At 43.7% G+C, this 18042-nt stretch overlaps 1 protein-coding gene and 1 pseudogene across 2 annotated transcripts in view; both read left to right on the top strand.

Moving 5' to 3' along the window:
• LOC135546551 (DNA damage-binding protein 1-like) overlaps nucleotides 1–16195 on the top strand; it is a 28054-nt gene extending 11859 nt beyond the window's left edge. Inside the window, exons 10-27 of one of the 2 annotated variants that reach the window (XM_064975082.1) lie at nucleotides 721–796; nucleotides 2642–2750; nucleotides 4016–4194; nucleotides 6205–6365; nucleotides 7722–7829; nucleotides 8609–8816; nucleotides 9097–9192; nucleotides 9384–9495; nucleotides 9994–10117; nucleotides 10312–10476; nucleotides 10985–11079; nucleotides 11772–11942; nucleotides 12380–12489; nucleotides 13109–13278; nucleotides 14231–14333; nucleotides 15333–15456; nucleotides 15629–15741; nucleotides 15884–16195. In XM_064975082.1, the coding sequence (XP_064831154.1) occupies nucleotides 721–796; nucleotides 2642–2750; nucleotides 4016–4194; nucleotides 6205–6365; nucleotides 7722–7829; nucleotides 8609–8816; nucleotides 9097–9192; nucleotides 9384–9495; nucleotides 9994–10117; nucleotides 10312–10476; nucleotides 10985–11079; nucleotides 11772–11942; nucleotides 12380–12489; nucleotides 13109–13278; nucleotides 14231–14333; nucleotides 15333–15456; nucleotides 15629–15712 (2195 nt within the window). In that variant the 3' untranslated portion in view covers nucleotides 15713–15741; nucleotides 15884–16195. Of the gene's footprint in view, nucleotides 1–720; nucleotides 797–2641; nucleotides 2751–4015; nucleotides 4195–6204; nucleotides 6366–7721; nucleotides 7830–8608; nucleotides 8817–9096; nucleotides 9193–9383; nucleotides 9496–9993; nucleotides 10118–10311; nucleotides 10477–10984; nucleotides 11080–11771; nucleotides 11943–12379; nucleotides 12490–13108; nucleotides 13279–14230; nucleotides 14334–15332; nucleotides 15457–15628 lie in introns of both variants that reach the window. The other variant, XM_064975074.1, reaches the window with a different exon arrangement.
• On the top strand, nucleotides 11403–11567 carry LOC135551734 (small nucleolar RNA SNORA5; annotated as a pseudogene).
• Nucleotides 16196–18042: the final 1847 nt, after the last annotated feature.

The raw sequence follows: 18042 nt of genomic DNA, 5'->3' as shown, positions 1-18042 counted from the left end.
GTATGGGATAATGTTAGTTACAACATGGTGAGGGTGAATTAAATTCTTCAACATCTTGCTAGCTAGCAATATTAGCGATGCCAGCTGCAGTCACATATTGGCTGCCTAGCAACATGTCGTCATTTCTAATTTCTGAAGGCAGTGGAAATGCAATTTGAGCTAACCCACCAAGGCCAGCCCAACCTGGGTTGACTTCAAAGTGCCAATGGAAATGGGGCTTCAGTGGGATTTTCTCCATATTGTTTGCATCTGTCTAATTATTGCTGTTTTCTAGTTTTTGATAGTTGTTTAAAAAAAATTGTTTATGGTCCCAGGCAACGGCCACATACTCATGAACACACTGATGAGAAGCAAATTGTTTACTTGGCCAATCAATGAGGCCCAGATAGAGAACGAAAGCTTTGAGAAACTGCCCTGGCCCACCAGGACTGTGGGCACGGATCAATCAAGCTACAGCGTTGACTCCTTTCTAGTTCAGGGTCCTGTTCACTAGGCACTGAAATGGAAGAAAACAGACTAAAACCGAGAGGGACTACCTGGACTCTTAATCCAATAGTTGTCCAAATAAGAAGCTCATTTTTGTTTTCTGTAGCAAAACACTTTGAAACATTTTCCGTTTGTCCGAATGAAACACCACCTAGCTAATAATGCTGCTTGTTTTCTAGTTCTGTTGAACACTTGATGTTTATTTTTCCTCCATATTTTTTGTTGTCCTCCCAGGTTTGTGGCCCCTTCGCTCAGAGGCTGGGAGAGAGACAGACGATATGCTGGTCCTGTCTTTCGTGGGCCAGACAAGGTGAGACAACCAGTGGCGGCCTTATAGAAAGGTTCTGCACGTTTTGACCACAATACAATCGCTCCCTGTTCCGTCTGGTGAAGCCTTCGCTAATGCCTCACACAGTACCTTGTTTATATGACGAGTTATTGATTTGACACATATTATAACAAAAGGGAGAATAGACAGATAAAACAAAATATTAATTTAATTTTAGAGTCAGACATTGTTGACATGGATAGATTTTTACACCAATTGTAACGAGACAATTTTACAAAGGTTGAAATGATCAAATGCATGAAAAAACTGTTGGACACTAAATCCAGCGAAAACTAGGACCATGAAAAAACAACCAGCTGGCTCTCTTCACCTGCTATTACACGTAAACTAATTCACTAAGATCTGCCCACTATAGTGCTGTCTGGTCAGAACATGATGTTGAGGCCCATACTCAACACTTGGTCACCAACACACGCAGACATGGGCATAGATGATTCCATTTTTAAAGTTATTTTATATTTTTTGTGTGGTTCTAAAAGGGGAAACAATACAATCATTTGAATTTACTAAGATAACTGTACATATGTAATATAACAATAAGCAGATGAGCAAACTGTGGTATAATAAACATATGAATGAATCCCATAGTATACCATCTAGACATCATTAAATATACACTGCCAGGGAGATATATGTAGAAGGCCTAAGGCCATGGAGCCTTATAGCTGGCCTGGCTGAGATCTTAATTTAGGGCTACTGCGCCTGTGCTGGTGCACAGAAAGAGCTGGAACATTCTGGGAACTTCTAGAATCTGTAGAATGGTACTAGCTACTACGCAACACAAGGCTATACACATTGCAGATATAAACATATTGCAGCTATAGCATGCATATAATATAAACAAAGCTAATACAATATTGAGTATGCTAGACGCACTCAATAAACACACCTGTAGCAATAATAATAACGATACTATACTTATTGCAATGGAAGCACACAACACTTAGTTAGGAAACAGCATGTGAACAGTTGCTCAGCACTTCCTTCTTGCAACAGCATGTAAACACTTAATAACTTGAGGTGTCGAGGGCAGTGCCCTGCATTGCGTCCAAGCATCCTTATTGGTTGGAAAACAACAATGTCTGACTCTAAAATTAAATTAATATTTTGTTTTATCTGTCTATTCTCCCTTTTGTTATAATATGTGTCAAATCAATAACTCGTCATATAAACAAGGTACTGTGTGAGGCATTAGTGAAGGCTTCACCAGACGGAACAGGGAGCGATTGTATTGTGGTCAAAACGTGCAGAACCTTTCTATAACCAGGATTAATCCGTGAAGAGCTCACGTCTCCAGCAAGCCAGTGGCCATCGATGGTGAGCATTGCCCACTGAAGTCTGTTACGACACCCAACTGCAGTCAGGTCAAGACCCTGGTGAGGACGACAAACACGCAGATCAGCTTCCCTAAGACGGTTTCTGACAGTTTGTGCAGAAATTGTTCGGTTGCGCAAACCCACAGTTTCATCAGCTGTCAGGGTTGCTCCTCTCAGACTATCCCGCAGGTGAAGAAGCCTGATGTGCAGGTCCTGGGCTGGTGTCGTTACACGTAGTCTGCAGTTGTGAGGCTTGTTGGACCTTCGCTAAAATTACGGAGGCGGCTTATGGTAGAGAAAGTAACATAAAATTATCTGGCAGTAGCTCCGGTGAACGCTCCAAATTTGTGCACATTTGGGCGAAATAAGCTTTTTGTGCATATTAAACATTTTGGGGATCTTTTATTTCACCTCATGAAACATGGTACCAACACTTTTTACATGTTGCGTTTATATTTTTAAGTATATAAGTCGTTCCGTGTTTCCTCAGGGTGCTGATGCTAAGCGGGGAGGAGGTGGAGGAGACTGAGTTGCCTGGCTTTGTGGACAACCTGCAGACCTTCTACTGTGGCAACGTTGCCCACCAGCAGCTCATCCAGGTATACACAAACGTGCGCACACACTAGTGATGAGGGGAAAAATCTATAGTTGCATATTGGGATAATATAATCATTTTTCACGTTATGTGGTATAGTTTTTACTATTGCAATATTTTTGCGCTAATTGGCTGTACCTGCACCAAAACTCATTCATTTCCATGACTGATTTAAAATGTTTCTCATGGCTCGCTAATCCCTCTGCGGCAGACATATGATGAGCAATATGTTTGGGACATCAAATCGCAATAAAATCAGTATTGAATCGATATACAATGCCTTCAGAAAATATTTATACTTATTCCACATTTTGTTGTTAGAGCCTGAATTCAAAATGGATTGTTTTTCTCAACCAGCTACAGACAATACCCCATAATCACAGTGAAAACATATCTTACATTTTTGGGGCATATTTATTGACAATTCGATATGTAAATTAGATATTTCTGTAAGTAGTCACCCTCCTGAGTCATTACTTCATAGAAGCACCTTTGGCGGTGATTTAAAGCTTTAAGTCATCTTGGGTATGTCTATCAGCTTTGCACATCTGGATTTGGGGATCCATGCTGGCTGTAAAAATCCCTCCATGCGAGGTTGAAAACCAAATGGCCAATAATCCTCCTACTAGGCCTATCGTAATAGCTTTAAGATATGGTTAGTTATGAACCGTAGCTTATTTCCCAAATATTCAAGCCTACGTAGGTGTTGTCCTAATGTTAGTGGCTTTCAAGAATGAAAGTCTACAGCCTCAGCCTCTTATAAATCACAGCTTTATAAGAGAGGTGACAAAAAATTAATTTTATTGTTCTATTTTGAGGCAAAATAAAGCAATTGTTATCCCGTTCTGAAGACTGTAGACTGCTTCTATCCAGGCCGTGATGTAGGCCTATAACCTATCTCACTACGGCCTGTTCCTCATCAGACAGTCACTGTGCCATCATGTGCATCTGCCACACAGACACACAGACACACACACCTGTGCCACACACATGTACACACACGCTTGCACTTTGTCAATGGAGCAGAATATCTTTTCCTCTGCAAAACTGATGTTTAATGGTTGTTTTTATCCGGTGGGCACCTGACACTTACAACAGGTGAGATAAATTGCACATGAACAAGAATCACTTGCCTTAAACTAAATGTATTTTTATGTGCAGTTGTGAATCAAACAAATACACATGTGAACACTAAAAGTGTTCAAACACTGCATTGTGCGACGGTGCCAATATATTTATGTACTGTGTGTGTGTGTGTGTGTGATTCAGATCACGTCGGGCGGTGTGCGTCTGGTAATGCAGGACAGCAAGGCCCTGGTGTCTGAGTGGAAGGAGCCACTGGGCCGGAACATCAGCGTGGCCGCATGTAACTCCTCCCAGGTGGTGCTGGCCGTGGGCCGCGCCCTCTACTATCTCCAGATCCTCTCTGGGGAACTCAAACAGATCAGGTACACGCAACTCAAATCCAGTTCAACTTTATTTACAGTGTTGTTAAACACCACCTGAGACGTGGTGAGCCCCAGGCCAACTGAATTGTAGCTTTAAGTATGAATAAAAAAGTTACATCAACAGAAGAAATGACAAACACAGTTCCTTCAGAAAGTGTTCATACCACTTGACTTTTTCCACATTCTGTTGTTACAGCCGGAATTTAAAATGGATACAATTTATTGGATATTGTGTGTAAATTGACACACAATACCCCATAATGACAGTAAAAACATTTTTGTATAATTTATTGAAAATGAACTATAAGTCAGTAAAAGTAATTTACACCCCTGAGTCGATAGTTTGTAGAAGCACCTTTTGGCAAGGATTATAGCTGTGAGTTTGTCTGGGTAAGTCTAAGAGTTTTGCATGCCTGGATTGAGAAACATCTACCCATTTTAATATTTTCTAAATTATTCAAGCTCTGTCAGATTGGTTATTAGACAAACATGTTCAGATCTTGCCATAAATTAAGTGAATTTAAGTCAACTAACTTGGCCACTCAGGAACATTCACACATGGCAGCATATGCTGTGGGTATTTTTTTCAGCGGCAGGGACTGGGAGGCTAGTCAGGATCGAGGGAAAGATGAACGGAGCAAAGTACAGAGATCCTTGATTAAAACCTGCTCCAGTGTGCTCAGGACCTTAGGCTGTGGCGAATGTTCACCTTCCAACAGGACAACGATCCTAAGCGCACAGCCAAGACAACACAGGAGTGGCTTCAGGACAAGTCTCAATGTCCTTGAGTGGCCTTGCCAGAGCCTAGACTTGAACCAGATCAAACATCTCTGGAGAGGCCTGAAAATAGCTGTGCAGCGACGCTCCCCACCCAACTTGACAGGGCTTGAGAGGATGTGCTGAGAAGAATGGGAGGAACTCCCCAAATACACGTGTGCCAAGCTTGTGGTGTCATACCCAAGAAGACTTGAAACTGTAATCCCTGCCAAAGGGGCTTCAACAAAGTACTGAGTAAAGGGTCTGAATACTTATGAAGATGTGATATTTCAGTTTTTTTTAAATGATACATTTGCCAACATTTCTAAAAACTTGTTTTTGCTTTGTCATTATAGGGTATTATTTGTAGATTGGTTGAGGGGAAACAAACCATTTGATCCATTTTAGAATAAGGTTGTTAATGTAGCATGATGTGGGAAAAGTGAAGGGGTCTGTAATTTGTAAGTCGCTCTGGATAAGAGCGTCTGCTAAATGACTTAAATGTAAATGTAAATGTCTGAATACTTTCCGAATGCACACATACACACACCACTTTGAACCCAGTTGGAGTCAGCTCTACAGGCCATCACCATGCCTGAACTTGTCTTACACTGCTCTTCAAGGAACGCTCTACTAATGTGGTCTGGTTCAGTAAACACTGTTTAAGTGACTGTTGATGCTCAGCTGTAGCAAAAGCTGTGCCTTTTTGAGAGTGGGCTGTACCAACACACACCCCCTGACTGGGGCAAAACATATATCAATTAAGTAAATCTTGGCTACACAACATAAAGTGCTTTGAGCACCTTTAAATGCACTTTATAAATCCAATTCCCATATTGGGGTGTAGTGACATACCCAATGGGTTGGAGGATTCTCTTCACTCATCTTGAAAAATACCTATACTAAACACGTGTAAATAAATCAGTCCGTCAACATTAACACAATGGAAGTATCGAAATGGCATGGAATGGCATGGGCGACCAAGGAAAAACAAATTGGGAGAATTTAAGGCGCTGTGGCAAACAATAATGCAGACACTAGGAATGGGGGTGTGAGCATGCCAGTCTGGGCAGGTGAGTTGTAGTCATTGTTTGTGTGCGTCTGTTAAGTTGTTCATATAAAAAAAAAACGAAATACATATGTATCAAATGTGTTCTATAGTTTTTAGTATTAAATTATTTTTTTTTATATATATATATATAATTGGATAAATGTTTTATTAAATCTCATGCTGTTCTGTCTGTCCCCCCTCAGCACGGTGGAAATGGAGCATGAGGTGGCCTGCCTCGACATCACGCCCCTGGGGGAGGGTGGAGAGTCGCCCCTCTGCGCCGTGGGCCTGTGGACGGACATATCGGCACGGGTCCTCAAGCTGTCCTGCTTCACCGCCCTGCACAAGGAGATGCTCGGAGGAGGTGAGAGGGGGTGGAGATTCAAGTGTACTAAAGGGAGTCCAGGTCCAGGTCCCACCCTGAGTCCAGGTGGTGATGGCTGGATAGATAGATGGAGCAACTGATTTGAACCTTTGTGTAGCCAGGTAAGTCTGTGTAACTTTGAGAAAAAGCTCATTTCCGCTGGGGATGGGCACAAGTACTCGGTTCAAGGTTTTGTATACGGTGACTTTTAATCGGCAATATTTTTATAAATGCAACTATTTAGCATGTAAAATGTATATAAGCACTGACAAAGTGTTTGTTTGGAGTCTGTCAGTGAAAATATTAGCTTAGTTTTTAGTTGAGTATCAGAACAAACCGTAATTGGAGAAACTGTTATCGCAGCCCCCATTTCACGCTAACATGCGAGTATTCGAGTATGCTAAATTATTTTCCAGTGGGCCTTCCGGGTGGTGCAGTGGTTAAGGGCCACCAGAGACTCTGGGTTCGCGACCCAGGCTCTGTCGTAACCGGCCGCGACCGGGAGGTCCGTGGGGCGACGCACAATTGGCCTGGCGTCGCCCGGGTTAGGGAGGTTTTGGCCGGTAAGGAAATCCTTGTCTCATCGCGCACCAGCGACCCCTGTGGCGGGCTGGGCGCAGTGCGCGCTAACCAAGGTTGCCAGGTGCACAAGGTTTCCTCCGACACATTGGTGCGGCTGGCTTCCGGGTTGGATGGCTGTGTTCATTTTTTATTTTTATTTTACCTTTATTTAACTAGGCAAGTCTCTCCCGAGCCCGTACGGGAGTTATAGCGATGAGACAAGATAGTAGCTACTAAACAATTGGATACCACGAAATTGGGGAGAAAAAGGGGGTAAAATTCAAATATATATATATATATATATTTTTTTTTTTTCCAGTGTACTCGAACATAGACATACTTTCAAATGCCCATCCCTTTAATGTCCGCCCACTGTTTTGTTGCACAACGTGTTCTTTTAGTAAAGCTTCTGTAAAATCAAACATTTTATTTTTAAAAATATGATTGGAAGCTGCAAAAAAAAAATCTGTATTGGACATTCTCTTTGTGTCCTCCTGTTATCATTATTTTTGGATGTGTTTATAAACCCCTCCTATTCAAAGCCTGTGTAACTTGTCCATGAAAGTGGAGGGAATCCTAAGGGACAGAAGCACTCTTGCTGCTTCCACACATCCTAGATCCATTTGCAATGTTGCACAACCATGTGGAAGCTGTTATGTGACCTAGCTGTCAATACTTTTCTTAATTGCACCTCGGGGGATGAATAATAGAGTTGTTTTGACAGTGGAATTCTGCTGCTATTCCAAAGCTTTTCACACATTTGACGCGTTTGTGTGTGTCTGTGTGTGTGTGTAGAAATTATCCCGCGCTCCATCCTGATGACGACGTTCGAGGGCGGCTACTACCTGCTGTGTGCCCTGGGAGACGGAGCGCTCTTCTACTTCGGCCTGGACCTGACTACAGGTCAGGCTGCTGGAGCAACACATACTGCTGTTGCCTTTTGATTGAGTCACATTTGAATAAACATTCCAGACGGTTTAACTGCACCATCATGTAATTTATTGATAGAACAAATTAGGTTAAGATATGTCAAATGGGCCTGTTCATTGTCTTAACAGCTGCAATTCGATTCTGTTTCAACCCACATGTCAAACTCTTCATTGGAAATACAATGAGTGTACAAAACATGAGGAACACCTCCCTAATATTGAGTTGCAGCCCCTTATGCCCTCAGAACAGCCTCAATTGGTCAGGACTACAAGGTGTAAAAAGCGTTCCATAGGGATGCTCGCCTAGGTTGACTCCAATGCTTCCCACAGTTGTCAAGTTGGCTGGATGTCCATTCTTGATACACACGGGAAACTGTTGAGTGTGGAAAAACTCTGCAGTGTTTCTGTTCTTGACACACTCAAACCGGTGTGCCTGGCACCTACTGCCATACCCCATTCAAAGGCACTGAAATATTTTGTCGGCCCCATTCACCATCTGAATGGCGCAAATACACATTCCCCTTCATGTACACTGATTTAACAGTAAGGGATTCACCTGGTCAGTGTATGTCATGGAAAGAGCAGGTGTTCCTAATGATATTGACACTCAGTGTATATTGAAAATGGAAAAGGTTTTGGATTGGAATTGCCGCTTATCTCCTGAATAGACTGAATTGAACGTGCGCTTAATCCAGGCAGGTTGGCGAACTTATTGTTAAACGGTTGGCATTGACCCTGTTGTGTTGCCAACAGGCGTGCTGAGCGAGCGGAAGAAGGTGACTTTGGGCACCCAGCCCACGGTGCTGAGGACCTTCCGCTCCCTGTCCACCTCCAACGTGTTTGCCTGCTCCGACCGGCCCACCGTCATCTACTCCTCCAACCACAAGCTGGTCTTCTCCAATGTCAACCTCAAGGAGGTCAACTACATGTGTCCGCTCAACTCCGAGGGCTACCCCGACAGGTTAGTCAGTCACGCGCGTCTCAATAGTCCAAAGTGGCATCCTTAGCACGTCTTCTCCATTTGGACTGATGTGAGACGATTTGAACAGGTTTAAACGGACCCCCCCCCGTCACCTGTCCTGTGTTTTCAGACCAGTGCAAGAGGAGACTAAGAAGTCCGTTGTGGTTGTTTTTCATCATTCAAGGAAGAAAGGACATTAATGATTACAAAGCTCGAAGTAATATGCAACTTATCTGTTGTTGGGGTGAGGTTGTAACCTGTGTTTCTGTGTCTTTGACAGTCTGGCTCTGGCCAACAACAGCACTCTCACCATCGGGACCATCGACGAGATTCAGAAGCTCCACATTCGCACGGTTCCCCTTTACGAGTCTCCCAGGTAAGAGGGAACAACACCAATAGAAATAGTTCAACAGAGTAGAAGTATATCTACCCAATGGATTTACCCTCAGATAAATCAAGAGCGACACATTTATTTGTTTCTTTTGACTCTTTCCTCTTTCTCACTCTCTCACTCCCCCCTTCAATCTCTCCACTTTATTCTCCCTTCTCGCTCTCTCCCTCTCTCAGGAGAATCTGTTACCAGGAAGTGTCTCAGTGTTTCGGGGTGCTGTCCAGCCGCGTGGAGATGCAGGACGCCAGTGGGACCACTGCAGCAGTGCGCCCCAGCGCGAGCACTCAGGTAGCTGCACACCATGTGGCATTTCACTGTACCACTGCCAGGATCTCCTATTCTGTGCCCGTATTCATAAGTATTCTCAGCAAGGAGTGCTGATCAAGACCTTTTGAATATGGGCCCCGAGCCTTGTTTTCCGTATTCAACGGTTTTCATGCCGCATCGTGACTTAAGTGCAACTGCGTGTTTTGTGAAAGAACAGTCAGGAAATTTCTGTAAACTTCGCTCTATATGAGCTAAAGCATCAGCATCTAGAGTTACTGTATTTCATTTAGCAGGTTTAGTGCAATTATGTTTTCTGGGGGTGCCTTGAATGCTACTGATGCACATCGCTTGGCTGACAAGGTGTCCAGATGACTTAGTTTAGTCTAGGTTTAATGCACATAATGACTAAAGATAAGAAAGGAGAAAAAGAATATTATTTACAAGAACACTTTTCCCCTAGCCTTGTGGTGGTTCATAGTCTGGGTTACCATATCTCCCCCTCTCCCTACCTCTCCCCAGGCTCTGTCTAGCAGTGTGAGCTCCAGTAAGCTGTTCCCCAGCAGCACCTCCCCACACGAGACCTCCTTCGGGGAGGAGGTGGAGGTGCACAGCCTCCTGGTGGTTGACCAACACACCTTCGAAGGTAAGTTCCCCCTTAAAACCGTCTTGATTAAGGAGAATATTTGTCAATTTGAAGTGAATTAATGTGATCTGTTACTGGTGATTGGTAAGCTGATGGTTGTACTCTTGAGGAGTACACAAAAATCATACCTTTTTTGTGGTGATTTGTCCTCAATACTGTGATTTTTTTTTTTTCACGTGTGTTCATTCTCACAGTGCTCCATGCCCACCAGTTCCTCCAGAGTGAGTACGCCCTCAGCATGGTGTCCTGCCGCCTGGGCAGGGACCCCGCGGTCTACTTTATCGTTGGCACAGCGATGGTCTACCCAGAGGAGGCGGAGCCCAAGCAAGGCCGCATCATTGTCTTCCACTACACTGACGGTTAGGACAAACGTTTTCTTTCTTCCATTCTCATTGTTCTCGCTCACTCTTTCCCTTCATTCTTCTCCTGTTTTTTTCACCCCCCTCTTTCTTATCCTCCTGTTTTTTTGCTCGTACTCTTTCTCACACTTTCTTCTACCGTCTCTTTCTTCCCCTCATCTTTGTATCTCTCTTTCTCGCTCACCTTTCCATGCCTCTTCCTCCCTTGACAGTGCCTGATAGCACCTTCCTATCGATAATCATCTGTCGTGAAGATGAATGACTCCCGAGTGAACAGATGCTGTGAATACTGTATCAGAGAGCTATAACACTAGCCTGAAAACCAAACTGGTGTGCTGCAATTCACCATTTGTTTAAAAGAACTGCCTGGAATCCAAACCAATTAAGCTGGGTTTCACCATTCTTTCACAGTGAAACAAACAGTTAAATTAAACATATCAGTTTGGATTTCAGGCTACTGTAACACCAGCCCTGACCCAGCCTGTGTTATTTCTCTTCTTCTGTGTAGGTAAGCTGCAGACGGTTGCAGAGAAGGAGGTGAAGGGAGCCGTCTACTCCATGGTGGAGTTCAATGGCAAACTACTGGCCAGCATCAACAGCACAGTGAGTACTTTTGGTTTAAAAAGTAGATTTTTATTTTTTTAAGCCAGCTCCTATTTTTACAAGCTATAGTTGTAGATACTCACAAGAAGGGACATTTTTACATCCACTTAAATTAACTTAAATTCACTTTTGTCTCTCCATTGCCGTTAATTCATCACTAAGGGAATATTTGATTTAAGAGAGTCGAGTACTTTCGCCCTATGGTACTTGGCATAAAAAATAAATGAAAGGAGGCATTCCGCAGGCTAAGTCTTATTTCTCAATCCTGACTTTAAAATTTGTTTTTAAAAAAAAAAGAGAACCTTTGTGTTGCTGCCTTGTGTTGCTGCCTTGTCAAAGTCAGTGCTTCCTCTACAATGGACCGTACACCGTACAATGGACCGTGCATCAGTACAATGGCCATAATGACTGCCACAGTGAAACTGTAGTTATCGGACTCACAACCATACGGAATGAGTGTTAGGGATAAACTTGAACTACAGAGAATTTAGTTGATTTGAACTTTATCCAGTAGTGTTCTTTCAAATGGAACGTTGGAATCGGAAGGAACATTGACGGGAGTATTTCTTGTAATTGCGTGATAAACATGTCTCCTACAAAAAAAACCTGGTGCTTTCGAGTCCTTGTTACTCCAAAACTCCTCAACAATTGTGTATGTCTATCAACGCATCATCAATGTGCGCCCGCCCCAGGTGCGTCTGTACGAGTGGACTGCCGAGAAGGAGCTGAGGACAGAGTGTAACCACTACAACAACATCATGGCACTCTACTTAAAGACCAAAGGAGACTTCATCCTGGTGGGAGACCTGATGAGGTCTGTACTGCTGCTGGCCTATAAACCCATGGAGGGCAACTTTGAGGAGGTAAGGAATGATACTAAGAGAGGCCCTGCCAGTGTTCCAATTCTCCACCCTTTTCCCCTAAGAGGATGGGGGATGTGCTCAGTGCCACACTTCGAGGAGGGTGTAGAATTGGAACGCAGACTGGTAGACCTTTATAAGGTCTAAATGACGATTTGTTTTGGTTTTGCTCATATACAGGTTTTTTCATCATGGGTGGTTCCTCTTTGGAATACAGCATTCTCCAAAATATAGATTTGAATGCTTTTATTTTGTCGCACTCATTTCTCATGGGCTATATCGAGGAGGATTCAACACCAAACACTTCCAATGAATAGAAACTTGAGTGATGAGTTGGAACCATTGTTTATCAATAATTGCACCTCTTGGCTTAATAAAGTTTATTGAATGGATTTGAGCCACTGGTGATACGCCTGCTTTTCCCCTGTCACTCTTCTCAGATCGCCCGTGACTTCAATCCCAACTGGATGAGTGCTGTGGAGATCCTGGACGATGACAACTTCCTGGGGGCGGAGAATGCCTTCAACCTCTTTGTTTGTCAAAAAGACAGGTGAGGTGGAATCTGACCTCTTTCTAGAATCCTCTCACCTTGGAAGGAGGCAAATAAATAGTATGCATAGAATCGCTGAAGGACTAAATGAGATGGAGCCCGGCCCAGACGTCCTCGCACTCTGACCGCCGTCCTCCATAAGCCGTCGACTTAATCATCCATGATCACTGAATTCCCGTTGACCTTTATCCTTCTCTCTGATGTTTGTTGATGCCACCGTTTCTCTCTTCTCGTCCTTCCTCCTGTGCTCTTTTGTCTGCAGTCATCAAATTTGCATTCTATCACTGTACCTTTCTTATTTCTCACTAACTCTTCCCTCACGCGCTTGTTACCTGTCATCTACATCTATTGCTTTTCCCAGTTATTTTTCTGCCTGCCTCTGTATCGTTCGCTTTATCCCTGCCGCTTTCTCTCAATTATAATAAATGGGCACACATTTCCAAAGCAGAAATGTATAAATAGATAGGTACAATGATTAGAATCAAAAATAAACTTTTTGTGCCATCTCTGAAATGTAGCCTTTTTTAGAACTAAATAAATGGGTACACATTGCCAAAGCATTAAATAATTTGGACCAAAATAGAAGTTGAGCTCTCTCCCTTCCTCTTTCCCTTGGCAGCGCGGCCACTACAGACGAGGAGCGACAACACCTGCAGGAGGTGGGCGTGTTCCACCTGGGGGAGTTTGTCAATGTCTTCTCCCATGGGTCACTGGTGCTGCAGAACCTGGGCGAGAGCTCCACCCCCACGCAGGGCTCCGTCCTCTTTGGCACCGTCAACGGCATGATCGGTAATGGCCCCCACTGCCACACGCCAGGGGCGTATTCACTAGAAAACAAATGAGACGAAACAGGGAGGGCCTAACCTGAATTTGTCAAAATAAGAAACGCTTATTTTTTTTCCTGTTGCAAAATGTTTTTCTATGGTTTGTTTGCGGTAATGAATACACGCCAGGGTCGTAGAGCATGCAGTAGCACAAAACATTTTATGACCGCAAGAGATCTGTGTTCTTGCTTCTGTAGCAGCACTTGGGTTTCAAAATGTTGTTTTTCTGGTGCCTACTGAACTAGTACTGATGCCGGTTTCAAGGTCCCGAATGCCCTCGTGTCTTTCTTTTTTTTTAGCCTATGTACTGTTAGTGTAGCGGTCTGCTCTACAGATTTTCCTCAACTACATATGAGAGGTGAGAGGTGGGGAGCAGTGGAGAGGGGATGAAAGTAATTTCCAAGTGACCGTCCAAAATCAAAGTCACATTCTTTTCTCCATTTCTTTCGTAGCGGTGTTAATAAAGAAAGGGGAATGATGCTTTGAATGTTCAGTGAGTTCTGCCATTACTATTATTTCACTGAGGCACCTTCACAATTCTGCTGAAAGCTTTTCCTGGTAAGAGAACCCTTTCTCTGAGTAAGCACCACTGGTCATTCCTGGGTTGACTGCTAATGAGCAATGAAGCAAAAATATATACAGGCTCTTTTTAAAGTAGTGAAAATGTATTAGTCCCCTGCAAAAAGCTACACAACACATTTGTGTTTGTGGACATCATGTTCGGAAGGCACAAATTGGAGAGAGAAAATTGTTACACCTTCCCTCAGACAACCCACACTCCAATTCCCTCTCAGCTTTCATCTTTTCTCCTTCACGAGGTATGAGTGGCGAGCATACTGCTCTGCATAGCTCATCCATTTCGGTTCTCCTTTTTCTATTCTCCTATAAATGACATGCCATCTGTCTTATGTCTCTAGGTCTTGTGACCTCTCTGTCCGAGGGCTGGTATAGCCTGCTGCTGGACCTGCAGAACCGACTCAACAAGGTCATCAAGAGCGTGGGCAAGATCGAGCACAGCTTATATCCTTTCCTTTTGGTGTGGGGTGGGGGTTCACGTGGACATATAAGATGGGACGGGACGGTGGTTGATTACAGGGGGAGTCACAGGGAAGAATCAATACGGTTGTGACTGTCATGGAATTTTGGATAACGGTAATTGGCCAGCCAAATGACCGCGGTCACTGTAATAACCTCCTCCACTCCTGACTGCATGTGCTGCCATAAAAATAGAATGACTAGAACAGATGTCCCAATACAAGTCAATGATGGCATAATGGGTGGATTTGGGTCCATTGCAAGGCGCAAAGCAGGAAGTCTACCCATCAATATGTGCTGTGATTTGCTGATTCAACTGACATTAGAAAAAAATACATTCCAATTGCATGAACCACATCGGTTAACATAAATTGAATCTACATTACCATGGAAATGATTGCGTCACAATACCAGGCAGTCCTGAGTGGCGCAGTGGTCAAAAGGTTAGATCCCAGGCTGTGTCACAGCCGGTCTTGACCGGGAGCCATTGGCGCAATTGGCTCAGAGATAGGGGGGGTTGGCAGGGGGCTTTCCATGACTCGTCGCGCTGTAGTGACTACTTGTGGCAGGGCCGGCACATGCAAACGGAATTCGGTTATCAGTCGAACAGCGTTTCCTCCGACCCATTGGTGCAGCTGACTTACGGTTTAAGCGAGCAGTGTGGTAAGTGGCACAGCCAGGCAGGTAATGTTTTGGAGGACGCATGACTCAACATTCACCTCTCCCGAGCCTATTTGGGAGTTGCAGCGATGAGCCAAAGATTGTAATTTGGAGAGAAAATGGGGTAAAAAAATAAGCTTGTGGCCATTTCACCCTGAACTCATCTGATCTCGATAGCAGTGCATGTGCTCATATTTTAGTGAACATTCTATGAGTAAATGCAGCTTCCAGTCCTCAAAAGGACAGAGTTTCCTGTAAGAGGAGTGACTTTGCTGTAGGGGTATGTGTGTAGGTGTGTGTTTGTCTTCCTTGACTTGGTGGCACCTGGAGGTCCTTCCATACAGAGCGTAAGACTGAGCAGGCCACGGGCTTCATTGACGGGGACCTCATCGAGAGCTTCCTGGACCTGGGCCGCGCCAAGATGCAGGAGGTGGTCAGCACGCTACAGGTACCAACACACATGCACGCTCTCTGAAGCACACTCATTCACTCGCTCTCACACACTAGCTTGCTCACACTTTTTGGACTGCAGTGACACTTAAGAAAGGTACCACAGCTGTGCGGGCCAATCCAAACTGCTGGAACAGTGAGCTGACATAACACCCCCTTCTGCGTTTCAGATTGACGACGGCAGCGGCATGAAGCGCGAGGCCACCGTGGACGAGGTCATAAAGATTGTGGAGGAGCTGACAAGGATCCACTAGCCCCTCCCACCCAGAACCCGACCATTACGGTGGGGTGGAGGGAGGGAACTGGGGGAGGGGTGGCTAGGGCTCTGTAAATACTTATAAATAAAAAGGTGTTTGCATGACTGTCCTTCAGACTTCAAATGAGTTGACAGTTTGTTTTTTTTTTTTTTTTTAATCTGATCCCAGACGGGCCACCTCGATTCTTCACAGGTGCTTGGATAAACAAAATGGCCTGTCAACCATAACGAGGATGATGAGCAAAGGGACTGGTCAGAAAGGCATAAGTTATGGAAGAGAGGGAGGATGGGGGTGGCCAGATCACTGCAGTGCAAGGACGGGGAGAGATGACTTGTGGATTTGACAGGGATCCACTAAAGTAGGAATGATTGAAGTCTGGAGAGAACATGAGTAAAAGAGAAGGAAGGAACGGGTGGAAAATGATACATTAGCTGTTTTGTCTGCCGTTTCTCCAAATAAAGGTTGCTTTAGTACTGTGTACCTCTGCGTTCGGGTCTTTGTATTTCATCAATGGTGCACAGAGGTCTCTTGTCTTTCCACTGATTGATATTCATTAAATTCAGTTGGTTTTGGGGTTTTAAAACATGTCAAGTCTTACACCAGTGTAATTTCAAAATAAATGTACATTTCAACAATTACATTCTATTAAGAAATGTATGCACTCACTAATTAATGTAAGTCGTTCTGGATAAGAGCATCTACTAAATGACAAATGTAAAAATGAATCATTTTTAGTGACTTAAGGTCACTGAGAGCAGTAATGGTCATTTGTGCTAAATTACCACTAAAATGTACTATATTAACTTCGGCATTGTCTCCTGGAGTTGAATTCTTATCTTAACTCACTCTTGACTATGGGGACACGTTTGTTTCAAGGCATAATAAAGGGGCGAAGGATTTATTTGGCAAAGCCCGAGCGTATTTGTAGTCAATGTGCATTTTGGGATGGTGTGAGGAGACCTCAGGGTTCCAACGGAACCATAATAAGCTGTGTTCGGGCTATGAGAAGTACTTGGCTATAATTATTATGACTTATCTGCAGACAGTTACTGGGCTACCTGGTCAATCAATTATTAACTGTCAGGGAAAAGGCTGGAATTGAATAGCCCTGTACCCGTATTCATATAGCATCCTTTTACGAGGTAGAAAATAAAACTAACCCTAAATCGGCACTCCTACTCTTGAGATGCTTGATGCATATGGTCCCTGATGTAGGCTAAAACCTTGCTGGAATGACATCTGCAAAGACGGTGGTGCCAAGCTGCCAACTGAACTTGCTTCAACCAACTGATGCCATAGAAGCACTACTGCCGACACGAGAGGAAACTGGACCACGTGTACACTGTAGCTGAACAGAGGCGCTTAAGTTTAAATGTCGTTACACAGGCTCTTAGGACACCCAAGAGAGGCGTTATCTGCCGACGTCAGCTGTACACCAGAACGCCCATAACATCCTCTGCCAGGACCAGACCTATTTGTTAGATCAAACAGCTTTCCTCATTTCTTGTCTCCCTTGGCAGGTTCTCCCTTGTCTGGCAGTGCTTTGTTTTTGATGACGAACATGTGAACATGGAGCCAACGTGCTGCGTTACAGGAGAGGGGAGGGGGGGGTGATCCTGGCCTTGTGTCAATCATCTAAGGAAAGCAATGGGAACTGATCCATTTTGATTGAGGTATTGCAGCACTTTGGATTTGAAATTATACAGTGACTATGAGGTTAAAATGCAGATTGTCATCTTTAATTTGAGGGTATTTTCATCCATATCTGGTGGCACATAGCCTAGAGGTTAAGAGCATTGGACCAGTAACTGAAATGTTTGAATACCCAAACCGATGAGGTGACATCTGTCGACATGCCTTTGAGCAAGGCACTTAACCCTAATTGCTCCTGTAAATCGCTCCGGATAAGCATGTCTGCAAAATAAACATTTTTAGAAATTACAGCACCTTTTGTACATGGTTCTGTAAAATAAGGGGGATACAATTATTTGGACAAATTCATTTATGTGTATTAAAATGTAGTATGAAATTGATTTGGTCCCATATCCCTAGCACACAATGACTACTTTATGTACTCTCCTCCATTGTCTTGGAACACCTTACATTTACATTACATTTACATTTACCAAATACTTTTGAACTGGAAGAACTTGTCCTGATTGGTGTTTTTAAATGACTGATGAAGGATTTTGAGGCTGATTCCCTGACCTGTCAATGTTTTTAATTTGCTGTTTTATACTCTTGTGAATTCAATGTTATTTACTAGATTACTTGTAGTTTTTCATGTTGTCTGTCTAATGTTTTTGTAATGACTTGGTGCTGCCTAT

This window comes from Oncorhynchus masou, chromosome 1 (genome assembly GCF_036934945.1).
Source record: "Oncorhynchus masou masou isolate Uvic2021 chromosome 1, UVic_Omas_1.1, whole genome shotgun sequence".
NCBI lineage: Eukaryota > Metazoa > Chordata > Actinopteri > Salmoniformes > Salmonidae > Oncorhynchus > Oncorhynchus masou.
The sequence above is the reverse complement of the archived record's forward strand: the minus strand, read 5'-3'. Positions and strand labels throughout refer to the sequence as shown.